Source organism: Raphanus sativus, unplaced genomic scaffold, assembly GCF_000801105.2.
Source record: "Raphanus sativus cultivar WK10039 unplaced genomic scaffold, ASM80110v3 Scaffold0048, whole genome shotgun sequence".
Taxonomy (NCBI): Eukaryota; Viridiplantae; Streptophyta; class Magnoliopsida; order Brassicales; family Brassicaceae; genus Raphanus; species Raphanus sativus.
Window position 1 is genome coordinate 23579 of NW_026615371.1, and position 26116 is coordinate 49694.

General features: G+C 32.8%; 4 protein-coding genes, 1 long non-coding RNA gene and 1 pseudogene across 6 annotated transcripts; 4 read left to right on the plus strand and 2 right to left on the minus strand.

Moving 5' to 3' along the window:
• Nucleotides 1-1465: 1465 nt before the first annotated feature.
• Nucleotides 1466-2601, plus strand: LOC130500856 (uncharacterized). Its single transcript, XR_008939378.1, has 3 exons — nt 1466-1599; nt 2167-2215; nt 2311-2601. It is a non-coding gene; the product is annotated as an uncharacterized LOC130500856 (long non-coding RNA).
• Nucleotides 2602-4987: 2386 nt separating this feature from the next.
• On the plus strand, nt 4988-6155 carry LOC130500853 (uncharacterized; annotated as a pseudogene).
• Nucleotides 6156-6629: 474 nt separating this feature from the next.
• LOC108821424 (uncharacterized) lies at nt 6630-9504 on the minus strand. The gene is made up of 5 exons (XM_018594465.2): nt 8443-9504; nt 8235-8356; nt 7575-8156; nt 7158-7491; nt 6630-7084 (listed from the first exon to the last, which is right to left on the minus strand). Exons 1-5 carry the CDS (start codon nt 9229-9231, stop codon nt 6770-6772), a joined length of 2142 nt encoding a protein of 713 aa, XP_018449967.1. The 5' UTR covers nt 9232-9504; the 3' UTR covers nt 6630-6769.
• A 6502-nt stretch (nt 9505-16006) lies between these two features.
• Nucleotides 16007-17438, plus strand: LOC130500854 (peroxidase 7-like). The gene is made up of 2 exons (XM_056995785.1): nt 16007-16294; nt 16677-17438. The coding sequence occupies exons 1-2, from the start codon at nt 16025-16027 to the stop codon at nt 17436-17438; spliced, it is 1032 nt and encodes a 343-aa protein (XP_056851765.1). The 5' UTR covers nt 16007-16024.
• A 338-nt stretch (nt 17439-17776) lies between these two features.
• Nucleotides 17777-18557, minus strand: LOC130500857 (uncharacterized). Its single transcript, XM_056995788.1, has 2 exons — nt 18207-18557; nt 17777-18093 (listed from the first exon to the last, which is right to left on the minus strand). Exons 1-2 carry the CDS (start codon nt 18445-18447, stop codon nt 17966-17968), a joined length of 369 nt encoding a protein of 122 aa, XP_056851768.1. The 5' UTR covers nt 18448-18557; the 3' UTR covers nt 17777-17965.
• A 3516-nt stretch (nt 18558-22073) lies between these two features.
• On the plus strand, nt 22074-23727 carry LOC108820684 (uncharacterized). Of its 2 annotated transcripts, none has more exons than XM_056995784.1 (5): nt 22074-22194; nt 22540-22724; nt 22792-22890; nt 22984-23135; nt 23226-23727. In XM_056995784.1, exons 2-5 carry the CDS (start codon nt 22548-22550, stop codon nt 23611-23613), a joined length of 816 nt encoding a protein of 271 aa, XP_056851764.1. In that variant the 5' UTR covers nt 22074-22194; nt 22540-22547; the 3' UTR covers nt 23614-23727. The 2 variants fall into 2 exon arrangements, with proteins under 2 accessions (XP_056851764.1, XP_056851763.1); XM_056995783.1 differs by having other exon boundaries at nt 22108-22243.
• Nucleotides 23728-26116: the final 2389 nt, after the last annotated feature.

Sequence of the window (26116 nt, forward strand, 5' to 3'; positions counted from 1 at the left end):
AAAAATATTGTTTTCAGATAGGCACACAAAAAAGAATATATATAGAAGAATTATCTTTTTTTGATAATTCTAAAATATTATTTTGTAATCAATTATTTAATATAGAATATAACATATAAACTTTATATCATTAAAATAAATTAGTGAATAGTTAGAAACTAATAATAAATTAATAACCTATCTAAAAGTCTAAAATCTAATAAAAATATGACAAATAAGAAAAGCTAATATAACATATAAATTTAATATTAATAAAATAAAATTCGTTTTTATTTATATAGAATATTCATCAAGGCTATTATTTTAAACTAATGATTTAGTGTCTCAGCTCAAAACAAATAATACATCAATGATAATTTAACTTAAACTTAATAAAAACATGACAAATAAGCAAAATTAGCTAAAATCATGGAGAATATGACAAGTAAGCAAAATCACTTCATAAATAATAGTATATAAATGATTTTGCTAAAACTTAAAAAAAAACATGACAAATAAGCAAAATCACCTAAAATTAGTGAGAATATGACAAATCAACAAAATCACATATAATTTAATATTGTTAAAAAATAAATTCGTTTTTAATATTTATAAAATTATTAAGGGTATTTTAAAATTAATAAATTAGTGATTAGCTAAAAATAAATAGTATATCAATGATTTTGCTATAACCTAATAAAAACATGACAAATAAGCAAAATTAGCTAAAATCATGGAAAGCATGACACATAAGCAAATTTACTTCATAAATAATAGTATAGATAGAATTCATCAAGGCTATTATTTTAAATTAATGATTTAGTGACTCAGCTCAAACAAATAATACATCAATAATAATTTAGCTTAAACTTAATAAAAATATGACAAATAAGCAAAATTAGCTAAAATCATGGAGAACATGACAAGTAAGCAAAATCACTTCATAAATAATAGTATAGATAGATATTCATCAAGGCTATTATTTTAAATTAATGATTTAGTGACTCAGCTCAAAACAAATAATACATCAATATTAATTTAGCTTAAACTTAATAAAATATGACAAATAAGCAAAATTAGCTAAAATCATGGAGAACATGACAAGTAAGCAAAATCACTTCATAAATAATAGTATAGATAATCAGTTTTCCAAAAGATGCTTTTTTAAGAAAATGATATTATTTAAAATACCACTATCACCTCTCTATATACATCCTAGAGAAAACCTACAACTTAAGTATTAACTCACCTATGTAGGATGAATTGAAAGCGAGGGAACTATTCAACAGATTTGCCGGCTTTTCATGTTCAACGTGAGTATTAACTCTTGTTTAATAATGAAAATTTTAGAGAAGACCTAAGAGCACCATTATTGATGTATCTTAAGCTCAGTTCTTAGCATTAATGGGCCCAAAATTAAATCAAACACCAAGAAATAGAATAAAAACGTTTCTTAACTAAGAAGTTTTTAGGATGGTCCTTATGTGCCACCTGGCAGTGTGTGATGGGGGCCGCAGGTCCAAACTCAAGAAAGCTCTCGACGACCAGGTCCCCGAAGAAAAACGCTACTTCGGCTTCGAGAATATCGGCAACACTTGCTACTGCAACACCCTTTTACAGGTTCTCCTCCCTTTCTCTCTAATCCCTACTTGCCTGTTAGATTCTCTCCATCTCGAATTCGATTTGTATGACTCGTTTGACGATTTCTTCTGGGTTCGTTTAAATTCATGATTAGTTATCGAATTCGATTCAAAGTGTTAAATTTGAATAACTGTGCATTGCGTCCTTATTAGCTCTTTCGAATTGAAGTTTGAAACCTGAGATTGCACATATATGTACATGAATGGGTTCTCATTAACTTCGCTCTTCGTTAACCAGTGTGATGTCAAGTCTGTTGAATCTCTTATCCTCTTTGGTGCACTGCACTACTGCAGGCTCTTTATTTTTGTGTTCCCTTTCGTGCACTGCAGGCTCTTTATTTTTGTGTTCCCTTTCGTTGCTTTGAGTAGGCATGGTTGGTTATGTACTTAACTAATCTTATCCTTACTATTTTTGTATTGTTGTATAGAGCTAAATAATATTTGATGAGTGGCTTTCTTTTTGAGTAACTATAGGTTTTAGGGTCTCTCATCTCTGTATTGCTACTTCCTTCTAGTTGATTAGTTTTCTTACCTTGTAATACTGCAGGCAGGATTGGGAGAAACTAAAGGGATCGCTATATTGGTGGTTGAAGAAGGTATGTTCAGGTATACTAGCAGTGTAGTTATAATGCATACCACATTCAGCCCGATGGTTACAGTTTCTAACTATCTATATGGGTGCGCTGTGAAGGTTCTATCAGAATATCCTGAGGCAAAGATGACGGACGAAAAGCCCTAGGAGAAACATATTCAGAGCTGGTTTGTTGAAGGTCTATATCAAATTTTTTTTACTAAGAAACAATATAAAGTATCTACCAATAATCTCTACTTTTGCTATTGTATCTTAACATTGTCTTTTAATCTTCATATATTAATAAAATATGCTAAGATACTAAATTTTGGTTCTAGCAATAATGATGCTCTAAGAAGTTGAAAAATGTATAAATTACAAACGTGAGTATTAACTCTTATTTTTGCAAAAAGATGCGAGTATTTACTTCGAATGTGTCTGGGCCTTTTTGATAATTTGCAAGTAGACGAACTCTTTTCAGCGGTCAACTCACAAATGGGCGTGTACTTAGACCATCATTATTGGCAGCCCTTAAGGTCAGCCTTTAAGGGAAAGGGGAAGGGGACCGAGGCAAAGAATGGGAGAAAAGCCCCTAAATAAGGGCTGGCCCTTATCTATTCTATTAATTCTTCAACATGTCCAATTGATATGAAGTTGTGTCCAATAATTATTTTTCTATGTTACATACTTAAACATATATTTTCTAACTGCATCCTAATATACGTTTTATAACCACCCTTTAAATGGAATCCATAATTATCCCTATCAACTTCTAATATACGTTTTATAACCACCTTTTAAATGGAATCCATAATTATCGCTATCAACTTCTTTCTAATACACAAATCCTACGGTTACATATAAAAATAATCATTACTGTGATATTAGTATATTATTCCGCTATGTTTGCTAATTTTGTCAGTATACAGACCAAATAATCTTAATGTTATTCAATAATCTTAATTTTTATTTCGAAAATTTCAACATTTTCTTTGATTAATATAACATGTTACTTTATATATCAATACTATTAATTTTGGATCATGTCCCATTGATATTAGTCGAATCATAAATTTGGTTCAACTATTTGAAAAATCGATTTACGGATGCGGGTTATGAGTATTTTATTCAGGGTTGGTGCGGGTTGGTAGATTTTGGATTGCGGGTACCCACCGATCCAAAAAGTATTTAAAAAATAAAAATAAAAAGAAAAGTAAACACTTTTTAAAAATATTGTAATTTTTTAAAAAATTAAATTTATAAGTTATAATTTTTTATTATAAATATATTTTTATATTTTTATAATAATTAAATTAAATAATTATTTTCGAAAATAAATTATAATCCGCGGATATCAGCAAAATTAAATGGGGCATGTACTGGTACAAATATTTGTTCACGGATTGTGCGGATCATATTTTTGACCAAAACAAAATTGAATCCCGCGGATTGGCGGGTTCGACCGGCAATATACGAGATCAATTTTTAAATTGCTATTATTTAATAAAATATATCTATCTATCAATACTATTAATTCTTCAACATGTCCAATTGATATGGGTTAGGTCCAATTTAAAAAGTGGCATCCAAATATAACTAACTAAAGTAACCGTATAACAATAATAAGAAAACTGCATAACTTAATATATAGTCATATATTGCAACATAAATGTACGAATATATATATTTTTGTTTCATTTTCCTTACTCTTTTACTTCACCTATTAATTATCCTATATCTAATTCCAAAATCATAGTATTTATTTATTCAGGAATCAAAATATAACCGCCTTCTACATATACGATATGGACTAATATACTGTAATTTATGTATTTTTCCTTACTCCTATTTTATAAAATATAGAAAGTGGATATGTATGTATACGGGTAGGTTTTCTATGAAAGGCTCATGTGCTTGAACTAAACTTTACAAAATATTAATAACTTTTTAAGTATTTAAATGTCTATTGTAAATAATAAAATTAAATTTTAAATCTAAAATAATCTAAAAGTAAAACATAAAATTATAATTGATAATGATAACAAAAATAAACTAATACCAAATTACAACAATTAGATTTGTCAATAGATTCATAATCCACAAGATCATATATATATATATATATATATATATATATATATATATTATATAAAAACCAAAAATCTAATTTCCTAATTAGAATACAAACATATTCTAATAATATAATTAAAAATCTAAAAAGTTAATAATTAAAAATTACGTATTGGTTTAACCAGTGGTTCAACTGGTAACCAAGTTTTGAGTTTTAGCGGATTTCCATAGGTTTTACCGGATTTCCGTGGGTTTTACCGAGTTTCGTGGGTTTTACCAGATTATTAAACAATGATGTTTTTCCTAAAACTCAAACCAAATTACATACCAGATCCACGGGTTTACCGTTTAATCGCGAATCTGGATCGGCTTCAAAATATTGTGTACAAGTGTATAGTTATATAACATCACAAATTCAATATAATTATCAAAACGTTTAACTAATAATTTTTAAATATAGTAAATATGATTATAAATAAAACACAAATAAAAAAATTAAAAACAAAAAATATACCCGCCCTTTAAAGGACGGGTCAGAATCTAGTATGTCCTTAAATTTTATGACCAAAAAAAAAAAAAAAAAGTTAAGGGCTTTTCCCCCAGCCCACCAATAATGATGCTCTTATAAATAAAACTCAAGGATCAGATCACAACTAGGGGAAAACCATTTCGTCTGTCTGACTGCGTCCATCAATATGTTAAGATCCTTGCATCCATATATACAGACATGAATCATGATAGTAACCCAATGTTTAAAATCTCAGGACAGAATAGAACCGACAAACATGTAAGCCACTACTTTTCCTCTACGCGGCCATGACAACGTGCTTCCCATTTTCTTTAGAATATTGTTTTCCTACTACCTATTTCTTTTTTCGCTTTTACTACTACTACTTATATCTCTATCTTCTGCATTATTTTTACCCGGAAATTTGCAAAACCCTTAAGTCAAAATCTTACCTTTTCGTTTCCACTCCTCCTCCGGTCCGGCAATGCTTCAATTTGATGATGGTTTAGATAACGAGTGGAAGGGTTCACGGTTTTCTCCGAAGTTAACCATAGCCCTAGCCCTAACTATAGTTTCAATTTCTTGGGAAAGAAGGCAACTCAGGAGAGTGAGAAATCAACCCGTTCTTCTGTTTCCTCCCATTCTTCGGCAAAAGAGGATAGCTTCAGAATGGTGTTGCCACCGGCCATGCCTCCGCCTAGGGACTCCACCGTTCCGCTTCCTATGTTCCCTGAGCCGAAGAGAACTCGGAAGAAACTTAGCCACCAAGAATGCATTCTTTTACTGAGAAATTCTCTCTACTCGAAGAAAAAAATTTACAAGGAAGAAGATTTCAAATGTAACGCCTTCTGCCTGTCTCTACCTGGACTCAGGAAACACAAGCCAGCTACATCTTCGAAACGCAAAGATTCGATGGAGAAGACGAAGATGATCACAGCGTCTTCCTTCACCTCGGTCGAGAAATACGAATGGTCCCACTCTTGGACATCGACTACGTCTCTGACGCAAGATAGCGGTCGGTCGTCGTATTTGATTTACCGGTAGAGTTGTTGAAGTGCTGCAGCCGTGGAGGCGGAAAGGGAGGAAGATATGCGCAAGAACCGGCGACTTCTAGTTTCTCGTTCGATATAGAAACAGAGATTTTGGCTATGAGAAGCGTACTAAAGACGAGGAGCTCACGCTCGTCGTCAGGAAGAGATCGTCAGAGATCAGCTGAGACGACTCACAGCAACGCCGTCTGAGATTGTAAACTTTTTCTTCACCGTCGGTTTCGTGCCCTTCGTTGCCGCTATCTTGTATCACACCAGGATTGCGTTAAGCGTAAGGGTTGGAGTGACTAACACTTCTTTTTTTTTTTTTTTTGTAACAAGTGACTAACACTTCTTGTCCGCTTAAAACCCTTAAAGAAAAAAAACAGAGAACCAAGACTTTTGTCTTTTTTTTCTTAATGAAAATGTGTTATTTATATATCATATGCATGTAATGAATCTACGGATACTGTAACAACTCGCTTCTATTATATGATGGTGTATAAAAGACGTGTTTAAAAATTGATTTAAGTACTTATGTCACTAAAGTGTACTTGTATTTTTATCAAGAAAGAATTTCAAGATTAAGTTATTTTTGTTAGAACCTCCGCAAAATCAATGATTTGGAGCTCTCGCAGGCCGATTCAGCTTTGGGCGGTACAGATAGTGTGTAAATATCTATGAAGAGAGATGGTTGAATGTTTAAGAAATCAAAATGGATGAAGACATTTGTGATAATCAAAAGTTTCATGTTTTCATCCAAGCTCTGTTTCTGACTTTCATATCAAGTTTCTAGGGCTTATCTGGTTACTTCTTAGGAGACTGGAGGTGTAGAGAACTTCATTAAACGGGACAAATCCTTTCGTTATACAATAATTGGAAACGTTACGAGACAGCATTAAGAACAACGTCATGCGATAAGAAAAAACAGAAAGTGTTCTAGGTTAGTGAAACTCGACATGCGGGTTTTATATCAGTTTCTTGTATCGAAGAAGACACGAACAACGTCCATAATCTGAGCTCTGCAAATCGGGCATTTCCCTCCACTCCAGTGTAGTTCATTGGCACATTTCAAGCACGTGCACATATGTCCGCACCTGTACAAAACCGCCTCGACCTGCGTTTCGTCGCAGACGCAGCATTTGCGTTTCATTGGGTTTTCTCGGTGAACCGACTGTTGCAAGCTCGTGTTAGCACTCAAACATGTTTTGACAGAGTCTCGTAGTAACGACATTTCTTGTTGAAGTTGTTGGATCTGTGATCTCATATCGCTTATCAGCTCCATTTCCTGAAAACGTTTTTAAGCGTTTGTTTAATCAAACATTTTGCTATGCAATAGCAAAGAGGTTTGAAAGACTTACAGTTGAAGGAGGATTGTGAACAGACAAGACAGGAGTGGAATTTACTTCAGTGTCTTGACAACTCCATGATCCTGCAGGAGACGATGCAAAGATGGGCGAAGAAGACGAATCATCTCCATCGTCTTGCTCTTCACCTTCAGTAAATTGCTCTTCTTCTTCTTCTTCTTCTTCTTCTTCAGTTTCCTCCACATTTTCATTTCTATGTTCTTCCTCTTCTTCTTGTTGCAATTCCCATTTTTCGGAATGTTTTTTCGAATGTGTCTGCACACGAGACATCATAAGCCTATCGATCTGATCTCTTAACCCGCTCTGGAGAAAGTCTGTTACCGGTCCTCTGTAATAATACCGCAAACCACATATTTTCTCAGTTAATAACAAATAATAAAACGGATTTTTATTGATTTTGATGTTACTTACCGCTCAAGGAGTCTACGTATGTCCTCTTTCTCAGACCGAGTGTTCATAACTTCCAGGTACCGCGTCTTCCTCAGTTCCTCCCAGTAACTTCTCGGCCGAGATATTTCGTTAAGCCAGTCATTGTTGGTTTCTCCGTAGTAAGATCGCTCATCTTCGTACTCTTCTTCGTCTTCCCATCCATTCAAGTAAGACGTTTCTTGTTGCTCAAGGCAGTGATCTATCTCCATACTCTCATGCACCACATCTTGTTTTTGAGTTTCTTGGTTTATGCAGGCACTACTAGGGGTTTTCTTCTCATCTTCTTTCTCGTCAGAATCTTCGTCAGTGAAAACTTCTTCTCTGGTTTCTTGCACGTCAAGGCAATTCATTTTTGATCCAACTGTCACATTTAGGGTTTCTTCTTCTTCCTTACGTAACGTTGCTTCCGCTATCTTAGGGTTAGGGAGACTCAACCTCTCTTTGAAAAAGGCCTCCAGGGTAAGACCGCCGTTTTTAATTGTCTTGTTATCAGCAGTTACTTCGGTTTTCTTGTTCATAAGATTATGATCCTTCCTCTTATCTGCATCAGCATGGAATCTCTCCCTGTTCAAAGATTGACGATCAGAAGAAGAAAAAGCTGAGAATTAAAACTCAACAACATAGTTTCTGAGAATAAAAGACCTTAAATGCAGAACTGAAGAGCCACCAGATCCGACACGGTTTAATCCAGTTAATTTTGAGTTAGATCGGTTCTGATCTTGAACCGCTTGACAGCGTTTCAGGTTCCTTAGCCTTAGCATTGACTGGGTTTTAAAAATTTTCACATATATATATGAGATGATGACATTGTAACAAAAAAAAAATCATAAAAATTGAAAATATAAATAACCTGGAGGCGGCCACGTTGAGTAAACCTAGAAACAGCGTTGCGTTCAACAAGCGAATCCAACTCGCGGTGGCGATCGCGTTCCATCTGCATAAGCAGATCGGTAAACGCTTGCCGTCCACGGATTCTCGGTGTTACCACCGTTTTCTCCGAAGATGACCAAGACGAAATGCAAGGTCTCGGCGTCCTGATAGTCGAGAGTCCACCCCCTGAGACAAGCTTCGCTTCGTTGCTTAGCCTCCGAATCAAGTCGGCGACACGACAGGAATCTGAAACCGAACCGCCGTGTGACCTAGAAGATTCAGTCTCCGCATCATCGCTAACCTCAGCTTCGGAATCTCCGTTGTTGTCGATAGGTGGAGATTCTGAAGAACGGGAATCTTGAACGCTGACTCCTGAATCGCTCCGGCTACTATTAACGGGCGGCGATGATTGGTTGTGACTAGGGGAGTTCCCACCGCTGGTTCGGTTCAGCAACCTCGCCTCCCATATCTGTACAAGAGAAGAAGCTCCGTTGTTTTTGTTCGATTCGTCGGGTTTGATCTCCTTCACAGTTTCCACCGGGGATGATTTTAGAACAGCTGGCTTCTTCTCTGTTGACCTAGCAGCAATAACATCCTTCTTTTTATTAAGAGTTTGGATCCAAGAATCGACCAGGTTCTCGTGATGATGATGATGATGGTTGTCTTTCACCTGAGCTTTCTTGTAAACGACGCGGTTTTGATTACGATCTCTAAGGATAAAGCCGAAGCTTTGAGACGGAGACGGAATCTCCACCTGAGAAGATGCCATTTTTTTAACGAATCGACGAGCACAATATCAAATACTCATTTTGAGTCTTTTCTTTAATTAATGGAAGGGGTTACAGAAGAGCTCTGTTTCTTTTTATGTCTCTACAAGAAGTAAGAATAAAGAAAGAGGAAATCGTTTTGGATTTGGTGAAGACACAGAATTTTCTCGTAAAAACAGAGAAAAGAAACAGAAGAACAGAAGAAGCGGTGGCGAAACGATGAAGAAGGGAGAAACAAAACCAATGGAACAGTAATTTGCTTATCTGTTTAGTAGTAAGACTTTTTTAAAATTGGTTTTTGTTTTAACTTATTGTCTCCACCGCTGAAATGTTGTGAATCCTAAAATTGATCTGTTTTGTCCCTTAAACTTCGGAACGTGTCCGTAATATAAGTTAATTAAAAAATGAGGTGTAAAAACAGAGGAGGATAGATGTTGAGGTTCCCAAGAAAGAAAAACTTCTGTGGCCGCAAAAGTGAAAATGGTAAAGAATTTTAAAAGCTATAGTTTCGGTTTCGAACTATGTATTATAAATGGTGATTATACACAGATGTCGCGCTTTTTAGTAAACGCATTTAATTAGTACTTTTTGATGTTTCAAAATAGTTGATGTTTTAGTATATCAATTTAGTATATCAATATACTTTTTAACTTTATCAAAATGAGCCGTTTGATCATTTAGCCGTTGGCGAGTGGGAACCCTGCAGTCTTTATATTTTTTTCCACTTCCTTACTCGAATTATTCATTTAAAGTTTAAACTAGGTGTTTTCATGTATCATATGCAAAAATAAAAATTTAAAATTTAATTTATATTTAAAATAAATTGTAATTATAATTATATGTAGAAACTAAGATACAAAGAATAAAATTTTATTTAATCTTTAATTTAATAATATTTATGTATATATTTCAAATTATAATCTTGGAAGTATTTTTTTTGGTTAAAGTATATTAAATCAAATTCTATAAAATTAAGAGAAAACTTTTTAGATATATAATTTTCAAAATATAAATCTAAATAATATTTCTAAAATTTTAATATCAAAAAGAAATATATTTATAATTTTTAATATTAAAAAGAAATATATGAGTTATTAACATATTTTCATAACTATGCCAAAAATAAATATTTATATAGAAAGTTAATATTAATGATGATATATGAATTTATTACCATTGCCATATTTAAAAAAAAATCTTACCAAAATTATAAAGTTTTATAAAGAAATTTGCACATGTCACTTAATTAAGTTAATGCCATGTTATATTTTTGTAAATTATGTCATCCCTTATATATTAATTCAGGAGCATTGCAACTTTTAAGTGTAACCACGTGTCTTCACCATATTGATTTTGAGAATCATTAGAAAAAAGGTTGGTCCATCTAAATATATATTATATTTTCATTAAATTAATTATTAACACATTAATTATTAATACATAAATATATTATTCATTCTTTCTTTAAATAAAAACTACGGATTTACCCTTATATGGTTACCATATATATAATAATTAATGATGTTGAATAATAATGATTTGTATTAATTTTTTATCCTCCATCATTTTAGTTTAATTTATATTGTTAAAAACTTTAAACAATCACATTAACCAGAACCGAACCGAAAAACCAGAAAATCAAAATTGAACCGAGAACCGTATGGATACCCAAATTTCTATAATATAGTTTATATACTTATAAAGATAATCATATAATTTTTAAATATTACTTTTAAATTGAAATACCAAAAAGAATTACAAAAATAATTGTATCTGAAATATTTAAAATTATCTTAATTATTCAAAGTTTTATCCGAAATCTAAAAAATGATAATTAAGCAAAAACCAGTTTTTTTTTTGTTTTTTTACCCGAATTAATAAAAACTGGAACCAAACCGAAACAATATGTGATCAGAAATTACTTCGGATATTAGCCAATTCTCAACTTTGTTACTTGAACTGAACGTAAATTCAATAACCACACCAAATTTTATAAATATTCGAACGGATCCTAAACCTCAACCTCAACCGAAATAACCAAACCGAAACCAAGAACCAAATGCGCTATACCAAACAATTATTGATTTAATTTTGACCACAAAAAATATTAGAGAAATAATTCAATTATGAAATAAAATTTAAGTTTTTATAAAAAGAATTTCACCCCGCGCAGAGTGCGAATTATTATCTAGTATTTTTTGTTAAAATTGGATGTATTGATTATATATGTCAAAATCACTTTCACAAATGTATAGGAGATAACTATTTCCCCCCCCCCCCCAAAAGGTTCATTGCAGCTTATTTTACTAATAACTAGGGTAAACCCGCCCTACAGGCGGGCAGACGATTAAAAAACAAATAATGCAAATAGTTTTAAATGTCTAATTTATTTTAATTAAAAATAATACTTAAGTTCATAACTTTTACAACATTTTTCACTGTTCATTTTAGGAAGTACACTTGTCTAACTATTATAAATTGTAAAAATAATATTATTTTTCCTTTCATTATAAACTAAAAATATCTTAAGATAGATAGATAAATAATATGAAACTATCGTTACTCTTTATACATGTACATGTATATACATGTTTTTTTAGAAAGGGTACATATAAAATGTCTAATTAAAAACCCAAGAACTCTAGATATCACATTTGCATTGCTCCGTAAGTAAATGGATAATGTTCTATTGATTAAAAAACAGTATTTTATACCAATCCAGACCCAGCCGTAGATTCCTGTAAACCCTCACAACAAATGAAGCGTATTCCAACATCTGTAGCATAGAAATGTGTTTATGAAATGAATCATGTACCTTATTTATCAAATCCTTCTTCTGCTCTCTCATTTCAGTAATCTTAGTCTAGTCCACCACTACCCCAACGGTCATTATCTCCTTCTTTCGTTTACCAATATCAAAAATTTGGACCCGTTCCAATTTTTTATGAAGTCTACATACTTGAATCCAAATCCTTTATGCACTGAAACTACACAACATATACATTTACAGCACTCTTGTTCCTACTGTTCAAGTATCAATAACATAATTAGAAGTTGTTTATTCACCCAAGAGAATCTTAAGTTAGATCCAAATTCTTATAAGTATGATTTGAAACTGTTTCGTGGGAACCCCACAATCAGACTCTAGCCAAACTCTAAAGAGCTCACAAACTGTAAACCTCGACAACTTACATATGCATTATCATGGTCAATCACGGACCGTCTTCCGGTGAAGAATTTCTAATTTTTATTTAAACCTTCTGTGTTTTTGCGTTCTGTAATATCATAAATGTCAATCCATTTTTCAGCGACAGAGTGAATATAATTTTTTCTTTAAAAACGACAGAGTGAATATGTTTGTATATTTGTTTGTGGCGTGGATATTTGTTTAAACTGCTGGTGTTAATTTTTAAATATTATTTTGTCAGGTTATTCACCTGATATCAAATTACAACGGGAAGAGACGACATTAAACCTCTTTATTAGCCTCGTGGCCGATGCTCTCGCCACTGAATGAGAAGACTTTTTTTATTTTTGAATGAGAAGACTTGGGTTCTTGGTTTAACAAAATGAGACTCACTGAAGAAACTTGTAGAACTCAAAGATGAGTTCATTGATGGAGTCAAAGAGGAGCTCATGAATGGTCAACAGAACAAAGCTGAGTAGGATAAAATGGTATATTGATGAAAAGCCGGGTTGAAAACCTGGTTGGAAATTTCTGTTTTCATGTACAACACTTCAGGCATCCAAAACCACTTTAATGCACTTATAGACTTTTTTTTCATAGGATGGTTTTTTTTCTTCAAATTGGTTACGAAGTCTGTCTCTTTGCTTCACCTGATTTTTGTTGGAGATGAGTCAATATCAGCTAATAACTAATTGAAGAGTTCTAACTCCTAAGTTCAGTAGTAAGTATAGTTTTAAGAAAGAAAAAACACTCATACCTCTTGCTGAAATAATTTCATATCGACCAAGGGCGGCTTAAAAACTAATGTGTATTCATTGGTTCTAGATATAAGTGAGATGGTGAGGCCGCAGAGAGAAGAGACGGTTCTGGTTGGCTCTCTTCATGGGAGCTCTGTTATAACCAAAAACAAAAAAGAAAGCAACCATATAATTCAGCTCTGTTTTTCAATGACAAAGACTTTTGCATAGAAGCACTATTAAGGTCAAAAAGGTGGCTAAAATTTTTGTATACTACTAACCTCTTCTATCTACATCATAAACTTGAAGTACTGATATCTCAATGGTGATGAAGTTGTGGCCGCTATTGGACACAGAAGGGCTACTATGTTGTCTTAACGAAGTAGTTTCCATCTCTTTTGATAGTTCTACAGAATATCAAAGATACCATTGGTCAACAAACAAAGGGTTAATGTTTCTCGAAACGGAGAAAAAACAAAAACTACATGCCAATGTGTCAGACTTCATGAAATACTCTGAAGCAGATCTAAAAGCAGAGTCGGATCCTGGTCCCATATTCTTCGTGGGCTCCTAAGGGAAGACAAATACCCAGGAAGCAACTATACAATCTTTCTTTCAGCGTTGCATCGGAATCTCCAGTCTCAGTCAGATTATGTTTTTTCTTGACGACAAACCTCTCTTGAGATATAGAAGTCATCGCTCAAGAAAGAAATAATCTTTAGTTGTTGACAAACTCCTTCATTTCTTCCCCAGAAATATTACGGTTTCTCCTCGACAACGGATGAGCACCACTCCAATTTCAAGTCGAAAAACCTTGGAGTTAGCTTAAACATTAAGAGAGATGAGTATTTAGATTCGAATATGAGTGAGATGAGTAGCAACGATCGATTCGCAGAAGAGAGATACTAACCAATTTATATCCGACTTCGCCGACGGAACAACGCGATTGAAAATCTCGTCATGGGTTTACGAACTAATGTGATTAAAGACGTAGAAACACAACGCCTTCCGTTACAGAAACGGATCGTCACAGCTCCACCAGATCGAAGTGAAACGAAGAACACAATCGTGTTGATGAACACAGATTAGGGTTTCGCGTATAGTTAGGTGGTCACTGCGCCTCAAAACAGAGCGTGACACCAATCTCAAGCGAAGCCCGAACGAAACCAAAAAAAACGAACGCTGCGTTTCATTAAAGATGACACGTGTCAGATGCTGGACGACTGAATTAGTGACATGGCATCCTACGTGTCAGCAGGAGAGAAACATCCTTACTTTATAATAATAGACTAGATGATAATCCGCGCCATGCGCGGAGTGAGTTTTTTAAAATATGTTATATTGAAATATTACAATTAGAATGCATCTTGTTATCAAGATTTTTTTTTACATTTGATTTGGGGTGAACATTCGGATACCATTTGGTTCAGTTTGGTTTGGTTCGGTTCAGTTATGTTTCGATTTTTTGTGAGTTCGATCCGGTTTGGATCTGCGGGTTCGGTTTGGGTTTGGACTCAGATAACTCATTTTATTTAAAAAAAAAAATTTCGTATATACTTTAAATTTCTCAAAATATAAAAATAAAAAATTATTTATAACATATAAATGTGTATAATGCAAGCTAAAATACTTAAACTTAACATAAAATTTGGTTAGCTTCAATATTCGGATAAGAAATCAATAGATATTTGAAGTATTGGTATTTTGAATATCATTTAACAATTTTAATCATGTATTTTTAACTATTTGTAAATATTTTCAAGTATTTTGGACAACTTAATAACATTTTATATATTTTGTATATTCTTTTAGATATTAAATTCTAAAAATAATTAATATATTTAAGTATATAAATCTGGTTTCGATATATTCGATATCCAAAATATTTCGTTTCTGATCAGGTTCCGTTCTAAAAAATATCATATTAATAGCATCTTACAATTTTTGGTAATTTATAGACGTTTTAAAAAATTTAAAATATAACATATATGAAAAATCTATTTTTTTAAAATATGTTTAAGTGATTTTTTATAATATTAATTAAAATAAAATGTAGAGGATATAAATTTTTTTATCAAATATTTTGATTTGTAATCATTAATTATCATATATACGTTAATCATATTAGGTAATTTTCGTAGCTTTTATTTAAGGAAATAAACTTACGTAGCTTTTATTTAAGGAAATAATTTAAGACTATTAATTAATATGATAATTAGTTTAATAAAAAGTATAATATATATTAATATGGACCAACATATTTTCTAAGGATTTCTGAGAATCATCCTAGTGATGACACGTGGTTACAAAACATGTTGTAATGTTCCAGGATTAATATATAGGGGATTTTAATTTTAGTAGGGCTTCATAGACGTGAGTCGTTAATGAATCCTCTTACCACGGAAGTCGATAGTTTAGGTTTATTCAGCCCATATATGAAATGTACAAATAAAATTGTTAATTTTAAAACTAGCCGTTTTACTTCATAGATTTTTACTCGATAAAATATCACTAGTCACTACCATGTCACAATTCGGGGTTTGAAGATATGAATGTGTGTTATGGACTGAAATAGATAAATAATAGTACCATAACCGACAAATGACACAATAAAATGCCCCAATCCAAGTTGACGAAAAAATAAAATAATAATCTAATCCAAATAATATAAATTTTCTTATGTTTTCTTATATAAACAAATCATATATTATTCTGCCCGACATGTAAGCAAGTTAGCAAATCATTTGTATTATCAAAATAAAGTTGTGCCTCCCACGTTAAACCCAATATAAATTACTCTCACACTCGGTCCCAAAGAAATTCAAAATCGATTAAATTGGAAAAGATAGAAAATAAAAAGGCAACAACACAATGAAGTTGGCCGTGGTCTCAGCTGTCATCTTAGTCGTGGTTTTCGTGGCCTGGCCAGTATCAGCCGGTGGATACGGACACAAAGAGGAGGAGGATGATGACACGAAGTCATGGTTTCCTCTGGACAATCTATTATCGTTGAATTATTATGATAAGAGTTGCCCAAACTTTGAGAAAATCGTTGATACCAAAGTCAGGGAATGGACAAAGACTGATCCTTCCCTTGGTCCTGCCCTCCTCCGCCTTCTCTTCCACGATTGCGGCGTCACGGTATTGCAACTATATCTTTTTTTTTTCTTAAATATTTCAATTGCGTAGTATTTATATTAGCTGTATCATATCAAATGATTTTGGTTCATGTATATGATGTATTGTTTACATTGTTTTGAAAACTGACCTGAATTGATGCGTTCTTCTAATGACTATTAGAGTTTTTGTTGTTAACACGTATTCCCATAGAATAATATACTATGAAATATAATGAAACTACCTAATCGAAAAACTTGATTTACATGGAATCCTTATTGTAACAAATTTCATTTCATTTTGAGGTATAGATGATCGTAGGTCACGTATTGTTGTGTGTACACATATATAAATACATTTGAAATGGGAAGATGACAAACTTTTGTGAATGTGTAGCAACTTTCAGGGATGTGATGCGTCGGTTCTTCTAGACCACGAAGGATCAGAGAGAAGATCTCCGGCGAGCAAAACCTTAAGAGGCTTCGAGCTAATCGACGATATCAAGTCCGAGATGGAGAAAGCCTGCCCCAAATTAGTCTCATGCGCCGACATCCTAGCGGCAGCTAGCCGCTCCGCCACCTACCAACTCGGTGGTCCTTACTGGCCTAACGCCTACGGACGTCGTGACTCTAAAAATTCATACGCTAGAGACGCCGAGAAAGTCCCTTCAGGCCGCCGTGACATCACTGGTCTTCTCGAGACGTTTCAGTCTTACGGTCTCAACGTCCTCGACCTTGTCGTCCTTTCCGGGGCCCACACCATCGGGAAAGCTTACTGTGGAACCATCCAGTCAAGGCTTTACAACTTCAACGCAACCCATGGAACTGATCCGTCCATCGATCCCAAATTCGCAGATTACTTGAGGCGCAAGTGTCGATGGGCCTCAGAGACGGTTTACCTAGACGTGGAGACTCCAGTGGTATTCGATAATCAGTACTACATCAATCTTCAGAAGAATATGGGAGTCTTGACCACCGATCAGGAGCTTGTGAAGGACCCGAGGACCGCTCCGCTGGTAAAGGCCTTCGCGGAGCAGCCGGCTCAGATGTTCAGACATCAGTTTGCTGTGTCGATGGCTAAGCTGGTTAATGTTGGTGTCATTACTGCTGAAGATCGTACTGGAGAGATCAGGAGGGTTTGCAGCAAATCTAATTCCAGACCTTACTGATTGGAAAAATTGGTGAAGAGTTTATAAAAGAATCTTTTTTTTTAATGAGTTCTTGTTTGGTTTAAAGTGTAATTTTGTTACTCGTTGTCTGAACAACAACAAAAATGTGAATCTTGATTTATGCTGAAAATTGAAAAAATATATTTTGTAATAGCTTACAAGTTTTCCTATACATTTGGCTGAAACTAAAGTATTTATATGTACATTTCCTATAATATCTGATCAAGACAATTCATGATTATTATGGTTAATAATATTTCATTAAATCCTAAAATGTTGGGCTATACAGTCAAGTAAATAGCTGTGATGATAGCTTTTGGAGAAAGAAAATGAAACACTGGAGGCGTAATCAGACTTCTAATTAGGTTCAAAATCACATATTTCAGGTTCTCTACAATACTGAAGCTCCCCCACAAAATAACAGTAGTACGAAGTAAGACACTCTCTAAGACAATTACGGAATCTAGAGGGAACATAGATATGGGAGGTTAAACAGAACAAGAAGTGAAGAAACCAACTAGGGAACTTTAGACACGCTTGCCACGAAGCACACCCTTACTGCGACGATTCTTCATCCCCAACTTGAGCTTCTTCTTCAACTTCCTCCCGATAGGTTTAAGAAACTTGTTATGCTTCTCATCGTCCATTTCCACATCTGCAAACAACAATAAATATTCAAAACAGAACATATCCCAAATTAACCGACACTTAATCAGAGGCAATATCAAGTCAAAATGTTTGTTTCGACATGGAGAAATCGAAACATACCAATGTCTTTGGAGATAGTCACGGAGGCAGAGGCAGACTCGGAGGTGAGAGGAGCCGCAGCAACTTCCATGAAGGGAGAAGGTGGTGGTAGACGAACCGGTAGTTTAGGGGCGGCGAGTGCGGCTTCTATGGCGGCGGATTTGGCATCTTCTCTGGTGAGGGTGAATGATTCCTTCTCCACAATTTCTCTTCTTATAGCTCTCAATCGCTTCACCCTCTTGCATCTCATCGATTTCGCCATCCTTGCTTGTATTCAAGTTATCTTAGGTTTTCAACGGACAAAGGGGTTGTCGGGTTGCTTCTTATATCGTCTAAACCTAATTGAGGTGTTTTGATGGACCAAAATCTCATATGGACTAGATGGACAAAAAGTATTCTGCAGCATCCTAAAAAAATCTATATGGACCAAATAGTTGTAAACTACCATATTGTCCTTAATGAATGGACAATATGAGCCATTAGATTATACAATATCATATTTTCTATGTTTTAATCATGACCTCACGTTTCCACAGATCTCTCATTCTCTCTCATCTCTCTCTTTAATCTCAACCACATAAATAACTCACAGTCATACAGTTTTTTTTAATTTTATTATCTCATTCGACTCAGTATAACTAGTATAACTCGTATAACTAAACATGTTAAAAATAATTTAACAGATATATAAATATTATAATCCGTGTACAATTTGTAATTACTATAGTTAACACAACTAGTAAATCATGTTTTACATATGATGGTAAAATTTCATCTATTTTTCTTAGGTTCTTTAATTTTTGTTAAATTATCAAATTACACTATCAATTTTACATAAAATACTTTATAGTTTTAAGGTTTGTTAATTAGATTGACCATACTATTATCAAAAATAAAAATCAAAAATATTTTTACAAAGTTATAATGTGAAAATATTGGTACAACTCCTGAAACTAAACATATAAAGCATTTGGTATAAAATCTATTAAATATTAAACGAGTATTACTGGTACAACTGATACAACTTTGACATCCCAGAAATTGACAAAATCAATTCGGTATTCCATATGGAAAACAATCAAATGGCCAAACTAATAAGTGTTTAGATAGATTCCATATTTTTAATGATTTTTGTTTCTTTTTTATTTGTTTTTGGCAATTCTTACACCAAACATAAGTTTACATGATCTACCTTATACTTTTAAGGTTTGTTAACTTGTTTGTCTACATAATTTATGAAAAACATACATTAAATGTAGTTTTATGGAATTGATGATTTCATTGTAACTTGGCAAAGCTGTGTACATATAAATAAGTGGTACAACTGAGGTAAATATATTTATTATGTGGTACAACTAATATTTTTCGATTTCACCGTCAAAAGTATAACTATGCACAAACGAGTACAACTCACAAACTAGTACAACTATGTACAGAATGTACAACTAAAAAATTAGTACAACTACTTGTTATTTTATTTAATATTGTTTTAAATGTTCACCACGTTTTAAATGTGTATCATATTTTAATTATTGTGGTTGAACACATCAGTAATACTAGTATAACTAGGACAACTATTCAGGTTCTAAAATTTAAATATTCCATTGGGTAGTACATATAAAAAAACAATCAACTGTCCAAATTGGTAAGTGTTTAGATAGGTTCCTTTTTATTTGTAATTTGTTTTTGTTTTTTTTTTGGCAATTATAACACAATCACATATGTTTGCATGTTTTATCTTATACTTTTAAGGTTTGTTAACTTCTTTGTCCACATAATTTTTGGAAAACATACATGAAATATATTTTAACAAAATTGATGATTTAATTTTATTGGGGCAAATGCATGTACACATAAAGAAGTGGTACAACTGAGGTAAGTTTAAATTTTATGTGGTATAACTAATAATTTTCGATTTCACTGCCAAAGTACAACTATGTACAAACCGGTACAACTGAAAAACTACTATAACTATGTACAAATCGGTACAACTCAAAAGCTAGTATAACTATGTACAAACCGGTACAACTCGAATACTAGTACAACTATGTTATTTCATTTTGTATTATGCATCATGTTTTAAACGTGTATCATGTTTTAAATATTATGGTTGATTACTAAATCAAGTAGTTGTACTAGTTGTATCTAAATACATGATTTTTTAATAGTGTTTACAATTTTCTAAATCCGCCACTAATGACTATTATTATCATAGTTCAAACACCAAGCATGAATGCTTATGTATCATTTTAAACTCATGATGGCTTTTGTATCATATTTTGGAGTATACTCTTCCAATCTTTTTCTACTATAACATTTTTCAGTTCGACAGTTGACTTCTTTGGCTTGGAAAGCAAAAAAATGAAGATAATTTTTTTCGTAAATAGTACAACTGGTACAACTAGAATAAAAACTATTTGAAGTCAAATACAAAAATAGAACTAACATCGATATGTAATATCGAAACATTGGTACTACTATTATAGTTAAACCAGATGCACAAGTTGAACTATTATTATCATAGTATAAACACCAAACATGAAGCCTATACATCACTTTCAAATCCGTGAGGGTTTCTATATCATTTTCGCAGTATACTCTTTTAAATCTTCTTATATTGCAATTTTTCAGACCCCACACTACAACTTGTACAAGTAGTACAACCAATTAAATAAATTACTATCTAAATGAATATTATATACAACAAAATATTCACGTATTTTGATACATGCATGAGAGGAAAGATTAGAATAACTTATCTCATTTGTTATACATAATTATCTTTTCTCGCATCATTCATACGCTGAAAAACCAATATAACCATATTAGTTACAGAGTTGTACTAGTTTTACGCTTTTCAGTTTTACTAATTATACAGGATATACTTATTCTAGCTGTCTTATAGGATATTACAAAACATATCTGAACCTACTATAACTTTTTCTAAGCTTTGCAGTTGGTTTTTTAGGCTTCGAGAGCTAAAAGTGAAGATGTATTTTTTTAAAAAATAGTACAACTAGTAAAATAAAATCATTATCTAAATTAAATATTATAGAAAACAAACTTTTAACATATGTTGACACATATAGGCATGATGATTAGACCAATATTTTCATTAGTTCTGCATCATCATCTTCTATAGCATCATTAAAACGCTGAGAACAAAAACCAAATATCACCATATCAATTGTAAATTTGTACTAGTTATACGCGTTGTATTTGTACCAGTTATATCGGTTATACTCAAACCATTTGTACTAGTTATACTTGTTTTAGTTGTACCAGTTGTACTAATTCGAATTGTACTAGTTGTACTAGTAATACTCCACGTTCTTCTTTATTTTGAATCTAATACGTAAAACATGAAATTTGATTCTGGGTAAGTTATAATTGATTAAATATGACTATGGATTGATCAATTTGAGAAATAAAAGAGAAAATTGCCGGATAGTTGAAGAAATTTTTTGATTTGATTTTAAAGACCAAGAACCATTGATGAAGAAGAAATGGGGAGAAGAAGAAGAAGAAGAAGAAGATTTAGGGTTAATTGGGTCGGGTTTCGGGTGGGTCGGGTTTCGGGTGGATCGGATTCTGGGTCGGATAAAAATGGCACAACTTAGTAAATATGTTTAAGTCCTTAGATTTTTTAGTAATTTTACTTAGATTTCTATTTAAATTTAAATGCAAAATAAAAAGGAAAAGAGATGGGTCTAATCCAGATTTTTTGGACCCCAAGTGGTCTATACTAGCATTTGATTCTGTTTTGATTGGGTGGGTCACAAGAGTAGCGATATTCTCCCCTTAGCAGGGGCCCATTAGAAATATTACAGGCCCATTAACCATATACAAGGCCCATTAGCATTATTCATAGGCCCAAATTAAGAATACATTTCATAGGCCTTCTTCTTCTTCTTCTTCGACCAGGCGGTTTGATTTCTCGGAGTCTCCATTGTTTCCCGTGCAAGGAAGCTCAAACTTTAGATTCGAAGTTTTCATTACGCTTCTTCGGGTTAGTTTTCTTGCTTTGGTGTGGATCTGTTGTGAAACTTCTTAGTCATGTGAGTTCTCTTTTTATTTGGTTCGATGGATTTAGCACGGATTGCTTGCGTTGTTGAACTCCAAAGCTCTTGAGATTGTGTGATGAGGTCATATGTATTTATCCTGTTGAAATTGTTGTAGATCTAGGTTGGATTGGTTATGAATCGAAACTCGTTACAAATCGAGACTATGACTGCGATCGATATAAGGATCTGGTGATTGTTGAAATCTGAAAGTTAAAAGAGAGTTTTGTTGAAGCAATGTTAGTCTTTTTTTGAGATATAAGATTTGAGTTGATTGGTAATGGTTTTGATAGGCAGAGAGATGTACAATAATAACAACATGGGACCTCAACCAGGGATGCCGAGACCTCCTGGAAACCCTCAGCCCGGTCCCTTTGGGAATCCCTTCACCGGACCTGCCTCTGGATTTATCCGTGGCGGGTTGGGTGCTTACGGGGAGAGGATTCTAGGATCAAGCTCTGAGTATGTGCAGAGCAATGTAAGTCTTTGGTACTTAACATCACTTTTGAACTTGTTTTAATTCTTCTTGATGATAAATGGAACAGATTACTCGTTACTTCTCTGATCCCCAATACTACTTCCAAGTGAATGATCAATATGTTAGGAACAAACTCAAGGTTGTGCTCTTTCCTTTCCTTCACCGGGTAAAGCTTGTCTTCTCTTTTCTCCTTCTCTTTGAGACCAGCCGTTGATTTATAAACTAGTGTGGGTTGGGTTCTTATGCTTCAAACGATCAGGGACACTGGGCCAGAATCTCTGAACCAGTTGGGGGTAGGCTCTCATACAAGCCTCCCATCTATGATATCAATGCGCCTGACTTGTACATTCCCTTTATGGCATTTGGTACATACCTTGTTCTTGCTGGTCTTTCTTTGGGACTTAACGGAAAGTAAGTTCTTATCCCCCCCCTATGCTTCTTCTCTTTGTGGTTTGATGATTGATGTGGACTCTGAAGATTGTTTAACCTTAATTCCTGTAGGTTTTCACCGGAAGCTTTGAATTGGCTGTTTGTGAAAGGATTGGTCGGTTGGTTTTTGCAAGTGATGCTCCTGAAAGTAACGCTTCTGTCACTTGGTAGCGCTGAGGCGCCTTTGCTAGACATTGTGGCTTATGGAGGCTATGCTTTTGCTGGTCTGTGTCTTGCGGGTTTTGCTAAGATCATGTGGGGATACTCGTATTACGCTTTGATGCCATGGACGTGTTTATGCACTGGGGTTTTCTTGGTGAAGACTATGAAACGTGTTCTGTTTGCTGAGGTAAGAAGTTATGATTCGAGCAGACATCATTACCTCCTGCTGTTTTTGGCCTTGGTCCAGTTCCCTCTTTTGATATGGCTTGGTAACATCAGTATTAATTGGCTTTTCTGAATTTTTTTCTTCCAATAAACGATTTTTGTTGTGAATTCTTATTGGTACTTTGTAGCAGAAGTTTGAACATTCTTGAAATTGTACGTGGTGAATAAATTGTTATGCTTGAACGTCGTTGTATTTGTCTCTTTCTACTTCTGTATTTTTACAACCTTTTTAGTGAGAACTATCACATTCATTTTACAACTGATAGTTATACTGTTTTATGATTTGTCTGGTGATGGTTTGATTAGCAATGAGCTGCATAAATATTGACCTCTTACAGTTTTATTCAGGGTTAGGCAAAATAAACCAAATCCGAAAACTTTGAACCGATTTCGGCATGATAAAAATGTATCTGAACCGAATTGAATCCGACATGGTAGAGGATAAGTATAAGCACATTATTATCCAATCAATATTTAATACAAAAGCATTTAGAATAGCATTTACAAGATGCTAATGTTCTCTAAATGCTTTTGCTTAATGATTTTATATGAAGTTTTTGGTAGAGCATTTGCATTTATAATATATAAAACTTTAAAAATAATTATATATAATTTAGTATTTTTATTTAATAATATAAAAATTATGTTTATAATAAAAAATATTTTAGAAATAAAAATTGAGAATAAATATTCTATCCTATTTAAAAGAACAATATTTCATTTTTTTATATTATAATATTATAATTTATATAATTACACATATCATTCATTATTTTCAAAAAAACATAACGTAACATATTATATATTTATATATTATATATTATAAAATAAACATATCTATATTATTTAGAAATAAATAAATCATATGTCATATATTTTACATTTATTTTTAGATAATAATATTTCATATTTAAAATTTAATTTATATAATTAAATAAGATTCATAGTTTCTAATAACAAATATATTATTAATATATATATATATACGTATATATATTATTTAATATATAATAATTTTAAATAAATATATTATATGCTAACTTTATAAAAAAATTAAAATTATATACTGTTATTACTCTACCATTCATCTTATTAAAAACTTTAATAAAAGTATACATCTTCTACATCATACAGCTTCTGCGGAATATTGCTACTGCTTATTCATCAACTGTACCAATCGAGGCCATATATACTGAATGAGACTTGTTTTAAGGTATTTTAGATTATGAGTTTTATTCGAACTGATTTCAAATGGATATCCGGAAAGTCCAGAAAATTTAATGTTCTAAAAAATACTTCTACCAATTTCGAACTCAATTTCGAATAAGTACTCATAACTCTAAGATTTAATTAAGTACCTAAAATAAATAACTTTTACATTAATAATGAACTCAAACATGTAGTTTAATATATTTTCATATTTGTTTTCTTTCTTCTTCTCTATAGTTCGATGTGTTTTTGATTCGGATTTATCAGATATGATGTATTTGCACATATTTTTTAAGTTTTGTTCTCTAATTTCATTGTTTTCACTCTCTAATTTTACTTGTCGAGAATCACACTAGAACCATAAAACATTGTGACAAGAGCATTTCTCATTTATAGTTTCAAGTTTTTAATTTTTGGTCTTTGTTTCACTTTGATCTTTATTTGGTTTTGGGTTTAACTAAGTTAAAAAGAATTTTCAAACCGAAACCTAATTAGTATTCGAAACCCAAAATTATATTGGGTCAACCGGTTTTGAAAAATATTACTAAACCCAAACCGAGACCGACTAAACCCAAATCTAATACAAACCTAACTTTTATAATGTCCGAATAGGGTTAAAATTCATGAATTCGAAACCTGACTAAACTCGAACCAAAATCTGATTGTTCCCCGAATGTCCATCCCCAGTTTTATGTGCATAAAAGTAAAAGATTTTGAAACTTTTTCCCCTTAATTTTCATCATTGATAATAAATCGCATTTTTAAGATTTAAATCCCCAAGTTTTTTTGGTGTGAACTGTTTTTTTTTTTGACATCAAATGACTATTCTATTACTTGAACTAGAGATGGTCTGGATAATTAAACCGGAATAAAACAGCCAATAAGACAAAGCTCTCTGTAAAAATACCTCGCAGTCCTAGCTATAAAGTCTGCGATTTGATTTTGTGTTTGTAGAATGTAGGTGATCTTAAAGTCCGGAAATCATATTTGCAGTTTTCTATCATCTCCAGTTCAGTTGCAAAGTTTGACGAGGCGTTTGGCTCTTTGATCATAACTATCAGATCTTTGCAGTCCGTTCCAAAACTCTAGAATGTCGAATGCTAAAGCATGTTCTTCAGGTGTGAACTGTTTACGGAGCCATCTTCCTGTCTTTGATTACCATTATCTTTTTATCTACTTAATTAATATAATTAGTATTACTCGTAAAAACTATACTAAAAAAGGATGGCATGAGATTCAAGCAAATGAGAAGATTTAGATCATGGTTTGAGGTTTAGTCTTATATACAGAGATGTTTAACAACCACATCGTTGTTTAGTGAATAATCATTTTCTCTTATCCCACAAGTAGAATATATATTATCACAT

Excerpts from the sequence above, each read along its gene's own strand:
- LOC108821424 (XM_018594465.2), bottom strand. The coding sequence starts at position 9,231 with ATGGCATCTTCTCAGGTGGAGATTCCGTCTCCGTCTCAAAGCTTCGGC. Across the intron at positions 8,157-8,234 it reads TCTTCAGTTCTGCATTTAAG|GGAGAGATTCCATGCTGATG; the intron begins GTCTTTTATTCT and ends ATCTTTGAACAG. Across the intron at positions 7,492-7,574 it reads ATACGTAGACTCCTTGAGCG|AGGACCGGTAACAGACTTTC; the intron begins GTAAGTAACATC and ends GTATTATTACAG.
- LOC130500854 (XM_056995785.1), top strand. The coding sequence starts at position 16,025 with ATGAAGTTGGCCGTGGTCTCAGCTGTCATCTTAGTCGTGGTTTTCGTG. Across the intron at positions 16,295-16,676 it reads TCCACGATTGCGGCGTCACG|GGATGTGATGCGTCGGTTCT; the intron begins GTATTGCAACTA and ends AGCAACTTTCAG.
- LOC130500857 (XM_056995788.1), bottom strand. The coding sequence starts at position 18,447 with ATGGCGAAATCGATGAGATGCAAGAGGGTGAAGCGATTGAGAGCTATA. Across the intron at positions 18,094-18,206 it reads GACTATCTCCAAAGACATTG|ATGTGGAAATGGACGATGAG; the intron begins GTATGTTTCGAT and ends TGTTGTTTGCAG.
- LOC108820684 (XM_056995784.1), top strand. The coding sequence starts at position 22,548 with ATGTACAATAATAACAACATGGGACCTCAACCAGGGATGCCGAGACCT. Across the intron at positions 22,725-22,791 it reads CTGAGTATGTGCAGAGCAAT|ATTACTCGTTACTTCTCTGA; the intron begins GTAAGTCTTTGG and ends TAAATGGAACAG. Across the intron at positions 23,136-23,225 it reads TCTTTGGGACTTAACGGAAA|GTTTTCACCGGAAGCTTTGA; the intron begins GTAAGTTCTTAT and ends TAATTCCTGTAG.